This window comes from Beta vulgaris, chromosome 6 (genome assembly GCF_026745355.1).
Source record: "Beta vulgaris subsp. vulgaris cultivar EL10 chromosome 6, EL10.2, whole genome shotgun sequence".
In the NCBI taxonomy this organism is placed as follows: Eukaryota; Viridiplantae; Streptophyta; class Magnoliopsida; order Caryophyllales; family Amaranthaceae; genus Beta; species Beta vulgaris.
The window spans coordinates 2,748,189-2,760,174 of NC_079207.1; the positions used below are offsets into that span (position 1 = coordinate 2,748,189).

Consider the following 11,986-nt stretch of genomic DNA (forward strand, 5'->3'; position numbering starts at 1 on the left):
GGTAGTGTGTAGCCATATGCTCAATGCTGATCTAATTCTCCGAGCTACCTGACTAGCCCAGCCTCATTGGATTTGTTCAACCTCTAAAACATCAAAAAGAGACGGATGGAGTGAAAAATACTACACCTTATGTGTTGCGTTAGTGCATCTACCATAAATACTCAAAGAACTTAATTCCTAGGGTTCACAGATATTTGAGAATTTACATCTTACTTGACAAATAATCGGACCCATCATAATGATGTGAGGTAAAGCCTTAAAGGCATTGTGGCAATTGTCAAACATGCATCACAAAGGAGACAAACAACAAGATGGGCCAAGGCTAGTCTAATAATGTGGGCTGTTGCACAATAGTCCAACAATATAACTTAAAAGCTAAATAGATAGAGGAATGTCTTTGTTTTTCTTCTAAGATTTATACTACATTATATTTGCAAATTCTCAGAGAAAAATACTTCATGGAACAACAAATAAAGGATGAGATAGGATAGCTTCTGTACTTTGAATATAATGCTCAAGAAATGACATCAGAATTTGTTGTGTTTTCGTTTTTCTTGTAATTGATTTTAGAAACTATGCTAACGGAGTTTTTGATTGAAGACAAATCCTCCTAAGAGCATCCACATAAGTTGAATTACACAGAAGACAAATTAGCATGAGAATAGTGTATATACGGCCTGTTTGGCAAAAATAGTTGTCAGTTGTGGAGGTAATTGTTACCTTTTAGCTGTGAAACTACCTATTTAAAGTAGAAGTATTCGGTAAAATAGTTGTTGGCAAAATTTTAATGTACAAATAATATGCAAAAATAGTAGCTTTTGACAAAAGGTACTCAAAAGCTAATAATCTTAACTTTTGGTAAAAGCTACTCAAAAGCTAAAAGCTAGCTTCAAAAGCTACTTCACCAAACGCTAAAATAATTTTTCAAAAGCTAAAATGTACCTAAAAGCTACTTACAAGCTACCTCAAACGCTATGTCAAACACACCCGTAACCTTCAATAGTGCCTTCTTTTATTACGACTCCACAATGTATCAAAAATTGAACTCACAAAAAATTCTCTAACAAACAACTTATCACCTACATTTGTCCTAAAATTCGAAAACCACATGATACGTTTTACAATCACATAATTAGAATACAAAACAAGGCGAAGGAAAAGAAACGCATCACAAATGGATACTCCTATCAAGGGAAAAAAAGAGATTAACGGTTGGGTAATGAACACGCAAGAGCATACAATTTTGGTAATTTTACTTGTTGTGAACCCTGCTCCCTTTCTTTTAGTCTTGTGACCACTTAATAGTTATCTAGATAGTCATTCTCTATAAAGAAAGACATAGCAACTAGAAGTACAAGAAACAAAACCTAATCAATTGTCCGAATATCAGGAGAATGACCACCTGATCAACACATAACACCTGCAGGATCAAAACAGAGATGATTAGTGAAAGCCGGCAGAAAATGAGAAAAATTTTGTGTCAAATGATAGCACTATATAGACTTCCAGGATCAATTCATTGACAAGAAAAAGTGCAAAGCTCTCTGCAAACAATCCACAGTAAAGTTAATCTAAAGCATGTCCATGGAAATCTAAGGAAAAAAAATTAGCAAAGACAGAAAAACAATGAGCATCTCTCTGTACCAGAATTATACTGTAGTAAGTAAAGATCTTTACACTTAAGATCTACAGAATAAAATTGATCGACAATGCACACAATTCTTTCGTTATGCGAGCCGGTTAACAGGCAAACACCCAAGGAAAGAAGGCGCCAAACAAGAAAGAACCTTAATTATCTCACACCACCAGGGTGGTTCTTGGCCCATGCAATCATGGCGACAGAAAGGATCCCAAAATATGAGGGCCCCAAATATATATATTTTTAACTGTTTGAAGATTAGACAAAAGAAAATATTTAGATCACTAGTAAAAATGTAAGTGAATGGACAATAAGAACACGAAATTCATCAAAGTTTTGTTGTCTAAACTTTTGAAGATAGTCACCATTAGCCAGCTGTAAATACGAATCTTATATATATACATGTCACGGTACAATTTATTAAAGAAACCAGTTGTAGATATATGCAACAAGAACACAAGTACACAACTTATAGAACACCCAAATTCATGTAAAAGAAACACTTGCCAATGTAGTTGTGTTGTGCATGTACATGTTATGTTTTATGCGCACATGTTATGTTTTGATGATGAAAATTAATATAATATGTTGTAGCATGAAAGTATGTAACAGTTGCAACAGATGCATGAAGAAAGAAATTGATAAACGAAGACTTTGAAGAAAAGAAGAATCAAGAATGAAGTTTTAGTTTATAATTTCTTAGAATAGTAACTTTAGATTAAAATGTAATATGCTCAAACTTGGTGATATGCTATGTGTCGAAATATAGATTATATGATATTAGTATAATTATTATTTTCTTAGAGTTAAGAAAATAAATAATTATGTTAATGTTATATGTCTATATAAAAAGGAAATTAGTTTTCAAAATAAGGGAAATAGATTTTCGAAATCAGAAATAAAAAGGGATTAAGGAAAATGAGTTTTTAGAAAAAGATTTTGTAAAACCGAGTTTCTAAAAGATTTTGATAAAAACAAGTTTTGAAAAAGATTTTATAAAAACCGTGTTTTTATATAAAACGAGTTTCTAAAGATTTTAATAAAAACGAGTTTTTGAAAATATTTTAATAAAAATCAGATTTTGATAAAACGAGTTTTAAAGAATTTTAGAAAAAGAAATTTTCGAAAAAACGTGTTTTAGTAAAACGTGTTTTGAAAAAAGGTTTTAAAACTGAATTTGAATAAAACGTGTTTTGAGAAAATATAAAATCAGATTTTATTTTGGAAAATATCTTTTTGAAAAAGAAAACAGAATTTGAGTTGAAAAGAAAATCTAATGTGGAAAACTTATCTTTTTAAGTTTAAAAGATAAAGATAGAAAAAGATAAAGTTTTATCCCTTAAATCAAGGATTAAAAGATAAAGATATTTTTAAGTGATTTTCGTCCTAACCAAGCCTATAAAAGGGAATCAGAATTCACTTTTAAATCTCAAGTTTTCAGAGACAAAAACCGAAAATATTAAGAGCTGAAAACTTTTCCCCGGCACTGAGCATAGCACTGAGCGAGTCAGATTTAAGTTACTATTATACGATTGTAATTGTCCTCTATTTGCTTGACTAAGAAGCACATCTTTGAGGATCGTTCTTTTCTTGTAACTTTCATATTATAGAGAGTGTCAACACTTAGAGTTAAGTGTTGGGAGTCATTACTAGGGTTAGTAGTGAGGGGAATCGTATTGTATCAAGAGTTTGATATTATAGGATTCAAAGAAATAAAAGAGTTTTTGTTTCTTGTGGACGTAGATCTCAGAGGTGAGATTGAACCACGTTATATCTTGTGTCAAATCTAATATCTTTAAGTTTATTATTCGCAAAAACGCAAATTAGCAATTTTCGAGTGTTCAGCTCAGAGCCTGGCACTGAGCTGTGAAAGGATTTTTGCGAAAATCGATTAGATTTCACCACTCAATTCAACCCCCCCTTCTTGAGTGTTCCCTTAGGTTACAACAAGTGGTATCAGAGCAGGCTATTCTCGTAAGACTCACATCTAGAGAATAGAAACCATGAACACACAAGATGACTTTCGTGACAAGTATTCCAGGTGTCCAATTTTCAACGGGAAAATTATGGATGGTGGAAGACTAGGATGAGGATCTACATTCAAGGTTCTGACTTTCAATGCTGGAGAATCATAAAGACTGGACCTCTTCCTATTCAAAACAAAGATGATGAAGGAAACCTGATCGACAAGGAGGAAGATGAGTACAATTCTGTTGACTATGGAAAGGCCGAAAAGAATTTCAAAGCTATGAGTATTCTCCAATCTGGAATTGGACCTGATGAATATTCAAGAATCTCGGCGTGCACCACTGCTAAGGAAATTTGGGACACATTGGAATTGGCCCATGAAGGTACAAACGAGGTAAAACAGTCTAGGATAGATTTACTAGTCCATGAATATGAATTGTTCACAATGAATAAGGACGAATCTATTAAAGATATGTTTACCAGATTCACACTAATAACTAATGAACTAAGATCCTTAGGAAAAATCTATTCTTCTGAAGATTTAGTTAGAAAAGTGTTAAGAAGTTTGACTAATAAATGGCTTCCCAAAATCACTGCTATTCAAGAGGCTAAAGATCTAACAAAACTCTCACTAGAACAACTAATTGGTTCTTTAATGACCCATGAACTTGTTTTAGATCCTAAATCAAATGAACCAAAGAATAAAGGGTTGGCCTTAAAAATTGAAGTAGAAACGGATGATAGTGAAAGTGATGAAGAAGTAGCGTCTCTAACTAGAAAGTTTCAAAATTTCTTAAAAGAGAACAGGAGCAACAACTTCAGGAGAAGTGGAAACTTCAAAGGTAAAGGCACTACTTCTAACCCTAAGAAAAGTGCTACTAACTCTGGTTGTTTCAAGTGTGGTGAGTTCGATCACAGGATTAAAGAATGTCCTCTGTGGATTGAAGAAAAGCCTAAGGAAAAAGAGAGCAGTCGAAGAAAGAGTACAAGAAAGCTATGATGCGCAGCTGGGGAGACTCGGATTCTGACGAGGATCAGTGCCAGCTCAGAGCCACGAAGCAAAATTATGTCTGAATGCTGTACAGACAACTCTGAAGACGGCACTGAGCCATGACGACTCACATCTATGCTTGATGGCTAAAAGTTCGAACCCTCTTGAAGAGGAAGAAGACAGTGAGGTAAGTCTAACTTCTTTAAAACCTTCAATTCATAGTCTTTCAAAAAGTCATGCTTGTACATTGCTTGGAAACGTAATTGATGATTGTCAAAACATGAATGATAATTTTGATATCATGAAAAAGGAAATAAAAAATTTGACCAGGCTAAAAATTGGATTAGAAACAGAATATAAGGATTTATTTAAAGAAAACAAAACTCTGATGAAAAGGATTGACGAGAAAGACATAGAGATAAACACACTAAAACACGAAAAGACTCTAGTTGATAATCTCGTAAATAGCTCAGTGCCAGTCACTGAGTTCGAAGCTGAAAAATCTAGTCTTGAGGAACAAATTGAAAAATTAAATCACGAGTTGAATGAATCTTAAGAACTCAAGACAACAATCTAGAATTGTTCCACTAAGCTGCCTAGTGATGCAAAGATAAGAGAAGAGTTGGATAAAGTTAAAAGAGACTTAGAGACTTCCCGAAAAAGAAGTAGTGATTTAAATACCTCAGTTGAATTTTTGGAATCACAACTTTCTATTGCTCGAAGATGCACGAAAAATGGACTAATGGGATGAATGCTCTAAATTACTTAACTTGCACCACAAACAACATGAACAAAACTGGATTAGGATATACTGACCAGCAACCCAGTGCCAGGCTCAGTGCCAGAACCTTCGAAAGAGACTTTCGAAAGAGAAAATACGTGGGCCTTCCTGAATATCTAATTTGCAATTTTTTGGAAATAATGGTCATCTAATTGACGACTGCAACAAAAAGAAAAATCGAATTGCAAAGAATATCAAACGTGTTACTCAAATTTGGGTTAGAAAAGACATACTTGATGCTCAACGTAAGAAAAAGGGACCCAAACAAATCTGGGTTCCTAAAACTAACAAGTGATTCTTTTGCAGGCAAATGTGAGAGGAAGCAGCCTATAGTATCTTGACAAAGGTTGTTCAAGACATATGACTAGTGATAAATCTCAATTCCTCTCACTAGTAGCCTACCATGGAGGGTGTGTTATATTTGGCACTAATAAAAAGGGATAAATTGGTATTTGAAATGTCGGAAATCTTTAACACACTCCATAGAGAATGTGATGGTGGTAAGTGGTTTGAAAAGTAATTATGTGATCAAGGTAATTATGTTGAATGTCATGCATGAACCTTTTACAAGATAACTCGTGGCTTTTGGGATTAATTTCTGGAAATTAGTTGAGTATTATGCCTATTGTCCTCCTTTAAATATGTTAATTAGAGTGTTATTGATGCATGTCTTGGTGAAGCTTTGTGAGTAAAGGTCCACTTGATATAAAAGGACTCGTAATGGTCTAATGATGCTGTCCTAATGTCATGATCCTAAGTTGCCGAACTAATAAGCTATATGATCCTAAGTTGCCGAATTTTTGAGCTATGAAATGCTAATTCTTTCTCCTTAGCGAGCTTGATTTTTGCCCAATATTCTGATTTTCCATTCATGAATTTGACATTTGTGCCTCATCATTTTTTCTTTCATATATCTCACCTTATCTTCATTTCCCTATTATTATCCTTCTTTTCTTCACACATTCATCCAAAGTTCTACAAGTGCTTTTAATCTTGATTCATGGTATATGGAGCATAGACATATTGATAAGATGGTGAAAGAAGAAGACGATTAGTTAAGGGGGAACATGAAAAGGTTGGAAGAAACACTAATGCTTGAAAGAATGAAAGTATGTTTCATATTGTGCGGGCACAGTGCCATGAGATGTATCGAAGAAAATGAGGTTCGAATTAACTTATTTCACTTTGATATCTTATTGATTGACTCTAGTAATATTGTATGGTCTGACTCTCTTTAAAAAAAAAAAAAAAAAAAAGAGAGAGAGAGAGAAGAAAAGAAAAGAAGAGTAAGACACTTCTTGTTAGATAAATCTTAGAGTTCAATTTCTAGATGGAAAAAAAATTATCAAAGGTTTGAAAATCATTATTTTGGATTCCGTATATCCGAAGATTAGTTATATTTGAAAGGAAATAGATTGTTCAGTGGCACAGTGCAGTGGCACACAGTGCACAGTGCACAGTGAAGAAAGTCTTAGGATGTTTATTTGCGAAAGTTGAAAATATGAAAAAGGGTTTAAGCACTTGTTGATCCAATTGCCATTTCAAATCTTTAAGCTTGCATTACCTATCTACTCCATCTTACATTCTTAGCTACTAACCATGATCCTTCATGATTATTTCTTAATTGCTTCTTAAATTCGGATTGTGAGTTGGATATATGTTTGTTAATGACTTGGGTTGTGAGTTGGATTATGACATAGCACCAGCATCCTTAGTATTTATTGCTTGAGCTACTTGAATTATTTTACAGACTATATCTCACTTTGACTTGCTAACATGTTGATGTTCTCCTTTTTGATAGTCAAAAGGGGGAAGATGGGTATAATACTTAGACTATTGAATGAAATTATCTTGGTTACCAAGTTACTTGTGAAAACGTATGTGAAAGATATTATGTTACTTTCCCTAATGTGATTAATGATGCATACTTTGAGGGGGAACAAAAGAATATATGCATACTTTAAGGGGGAACAAATGTTTATTTAACAATATTATATTTATGGTTTGTCATCATCAAAAAGGGGGAATTTGTTGTGCATGTACATGTTATATTTTATGCGCACATGTTATGTTTTGATGATGAAAATTAATATAATATGTTGTAGCATGAAAGTATGTAACAGTTGCAACAGATGCATGAAGAAAGAAATTGATAAACGAAGACTTGAAGAAAAGAAAGAATCAAGAATGAAGTTTTAGTTTATAATTCTTAGAATAGTAACTTTAGATTAAAATGTAATATGCTCAAACTTGGTGATATGCTATGTGTCGAAATATAGATTATATGATATTAGTATAATTATTATTTTCTTAGAGTTAAGGAAATAAATAATTATGTTAATGTTATATGTCTATATAAAAAGGAAATTAGTTTTCAAAATAAGGGAAATAGATTTTCGAAATCAGAAATAAAAAGGATTAAGGAAAATGAGTTTTTAGAAAAAGATTTTGTAAAACCGAGTTTCTAAAAGATTTTGATAAAAACAAGTTTTGAAAAAGATTTTATAAAAACCGTGTTTTTATATAAAACGAGTTTCTAAAAGATTTTAATAAAAACGAGTTTTTGAAAATATTTTAATAAAAATCAGATTTTGATAAAAACGAGTTTTAAAGAATTTTAGAAAAAGAAATTTTCGAAAAAAACGTGTTTTAGTAAAACGTGTTTTGAAAAAAGGTTTTAAAACTGAATTTGAATAAAACGTGTTTTGAGAAAATATAAAATCAGATTTTATTTTGGAAAATATCTTTTTGACAAAAGAAAACAGAATTTGAGTTGAAAAGAAAATCTAATGTGGAAAACTTATCTTTTTAAAGTTTAAAAGATAAAGATAGAAAAAGATAAAGTTTTATCCCTTAAATCAAGGATTAAAAGATAAAGATATTTTTAAGTGATTTTCGTCCTAACCAAGCCTATAAAAGGGAATCAGAATTCACTTTTAAATCTCAAGTTTTCAGAGACAAAAACCGAAAATATTAAGAGCTGAAAACTGTTTCCTCCGGCACTGAGCATAGCACTGAGCGAGTCAGATTTAAGTTACTATTATACGATTGTAATTGTCCTCTATTTGCTTGACAAAGAAGCACATCTTTGAGGATCGTTCTTTTCTTGTAACTTTCATATTATAGAGAGTGTCAACACTTAGAGTTAAGTGTTGGGAGTCATTACTAGGGTTAGTAGTGAGGGGAATCGTATTGTATCAAGAGTTTGATATTATAGGATTCAAAGAAATAAAAGAGTTTTTGTTCTTGTGGACGTAGATCTCAGAGGTGAGATTGAACCACGTTATATCTTGTGTCAAATCTAATATCCTTTAAGTTTATTATTCGCAAAAACGCAAATTAGCAATTTTCGAGTGTTCAGCTCAGAGCCTGGCACTGAGCTGTGAAAGGATTTTTGCGAAAATCGATTAGATTTCACCACTCAATTCAACCCCCCCTTCTTGAGTGTTCCCTTAGGTTACAACAAGTTGCAAGTTAGTACGGCTAATATTTGGAGACCTACATTAGTCCCCATGATAATAGATGTTCATTAACATCATGAAATATGATGTCTTTTCTCCAGAGCATATTCGAGAGTGAGAACCATTGCATCATATGGTCATAAGATTTCTTTTATGTAGTACACAATTACACATACGAAGCATTATAATGCTCATGATGTGAGCAAAATGTTTAACTAGCTAATTGATACATGAAGCATTAAAGTGTTCCACGAGTTACTGAAAGTCTGAACTAAGTACCATTGTACCAAGAAGGTATATGGCTTGTATAGTGACTATTAGCCTTACAAAGACGCGCAGATTCTGCGCAATACAATGTTTTGAACGCGAAATAGATAATGCTATACTCGAAACTCGAATAAAAGTACAATGTAGGATGCTTGTGAGGCAAGCATCAGGAAAAGAATGTGGGTGAAAATCTAAGAAATAAAAAGCCTATCTGGTACACTGCTACATGAAAAGCATCATGTTGGCAGTTAGTAAAGATTGAAATTACAGTGCGTCTGTTTATTAAGAGTCAGCTTGTTACTGGCTTATTTGAGGTGGGTTTTTCCCCTTGCAAGGATGCAGGGGTTTACCACACAAGCACTGGTTGTGCGCATAAGCTGATGCAGGAAAGATATTGAAAGGTCTGCCCTGTGGTATAGCTCCGCACAATCTGTTTGCTCTAAAACTTGTATGCCTGAGGTTTTTTATTCCAAGCAAGCTGTTTGGAATTTTTCCTGTGAGGCTGTTGATAGACAAGTCCAGCCATTGCAGCTTCACCAGTAGGCCTAAACTGGATGGAATGATCCCAGAAATTCGATTCCGGCATATATCAAACCTTTGTAGCTCAATCAAGTTTGAGATTGAGGTTGGTATATGTCCTGTAATCTTGTTACTTCCAATGTTGAGTACTTTCAAGGCCAACCCTTCCTTAAATTCAGGAATAGTGCCAGAGATTATGTTCCTTGAGACATCAATAACTTCAAGAAAACTACTAGTGTGATCATTGAGAATAGCGGAAAGAGGACCAAAGAGCTGGTTCGCGCTGAGATCAATAGAAGATATCCCTCTTGGCAAGACAATGCTAGAAACGTCGAGCTTGAGTTTGTTATTGGAAAGCTTGAGAGAATTCAAGTTGGGCATTTTTGTCAAAAAACTAGAGATACCATCAGTGAAATGGTTATTGGAGAAATCTATGGAGGTTAAAGAGGTAGGTGTTTTGAAAGTTGGAAGAGTTCCTTTAAGATTACAACCAGCTAAATGGACAGCAGTAAGTGCTCTGCTCCTGATCCAATCAGGAACTGTCCCTAAGCTGAAACTGTTGTAAGACAGATCAATTGACAACAAAGATGGCAAGCCTTTGGAAAGGGTACTTGGCAGAGGATTCGAGAGCGCGTTTCTTGATAAATTAAGGTACCATAAATTCTCTAATCTAGCAACAGATTCAGGAATTGGACCTGTAAGATGATTATTACTAAGGGAAAGACTGGTGAGTGATTTAAGACCACCAATTCTCTCAGGAATCCTTCCTGTGAGCTGGTTGTCACTCAGGGAAACATCTGAAAGTGCATTAAGACTGCAAAGTGATATGGGTATTAAACCAGAGAGCTTATTATGAGAAAGATTGATGAATGTCAGATTATGAAACTGTCCAACAAAATCAGGGATTACCCCAGATAATAAATTGTTGCTAAGATCAATAAACTGCAAACTCTGAAGGTTTCTAAAAGTAAGTGGGATAGGACCAGCAAGGTAGTTTTTACCTAAATTCAGTTGGAGAAGGCCCTTAAGATTTCCTAAGCTGGGTGGCATTAAACCTGTAAGGCGGTTGCCGTCTAAGATTAATGTTTTAAGAGAAGGCAAACGGCCAATGCCGGAAGGGATAAGTCCTAAAAGCGAATTGCTGTCAAGGACAAGCTGAGATAAGTGTCTTAAGTTGGATAATGTATCAGGAATGTTTCCTCTAATGTACTTCATACCACTGATCACTAACACTTCAAGGAATTGCAAGTTACCTAAAGCAGGTGACAGTGTTCCCTCCATAAAAATACCATCAGCAATTTCACTGTCACTATCAGAAGGTTTCTGCAGCTCCAATGCAGTAACTCTTCCAGTAGATGGATTACATTGAACACCTTCCCAGCTTCCTCCACAGCAATCTGTGCCCACCCATGATTCGAGTATGCCCGTCGTATCTTTCGAAATCTTCGATTTAAAGCTTAAAAGTGCAGCTCTATCAGCTGCATTACAACCTGAACTTATTGCATCAGGACTTTCACATTCTGACAGCTGACTGAAAAATGACAGAATCAGCAAGAACTTCAAAACCCATCTCAGATTCTGCATTTTGTGAACTGGGTATTAGTCTGATTTTTAAAAACAAGCAAGAAAAAGTTTGTAATGAAGAAAGAAAATAAAATATCAAGAAATTTGATGATTGCTTAAATTTTTGCAGGGAAAGAGCAAAGACAAAAGAGAGAAAAAGGCTGTAAAGCAAACAAATTGGGTTGTTAATATTCTTGATTCATAAGTCTTCACTTAGACTATAAGATATAATGATGGGAACAAAAGATTTTGTGGTATTAAAAATGAAAAGAATGAGATAGATGAAATAAAAGTCATTTGGTCGGGTATTTATAAATGGTAGGAAAAAAAGGTAGTAATTCATCATTTGGAGATGTTGAAAAAAAGTTTGAAACTTTTTTGAAATGAAAAAAGGGGGAGTTTAATTTTGTTCACATGAATTATGAACAATTGTCAAGTGACCGTTTGATAAAAAATGAAAATTCACGGGGATGGTAAAAATATTCAACTCGAACGTTGGAGTTGGAGCGCACTATATTTCAAATACTACTCTTAACTCTTACTAATAAGTTAAATATTGATAGTGGGCACGGATTATTTTTAGCTTTGAAATTAGATCATCGATGAACAGAAAATGAACTCAGAAAATGAACTTGAAATTTCAAATTCAGTGAATTGACTATGTAATGTTGATTAAATATGTTAATCAGTTGATTAATTTGACAGAATCATATTATATCTAAACTTTTACGCAGCTAATTATAAATAAGAAATCTCTAATCTCATAATTTGAGTAAGTAATGATACTTACACATTAC

General features: G+C 33.7%; 1 protein-coding gene across 1 annotated transcript; it reads right to left on the bottom strand.

Annotated features, from left to right (window-relative positions):
- Positions 1-9,099: 9,099 nt before the first annotated feature.
- On the bottom strand, positions 9,100-11,527 carry LOC104894981 (probable leucine-rich repeat receptor-like protein kinase At1g35710). Its single transcript, XM_010681370.4, has one exon. It carries the CDS (start codon positions 11,208-11,210, stop codon positions 9,405-9,407), a length of 1,806 nt encoding a protein of 601 aa, XP_010679672.1. The 5' UTR covers positions 11,211-11,527; the 3' UTR covers positions 9,100-9,404.
- Between the last annotated feature and the right edge of the window lie 459 nt (positions 11,528-11,986).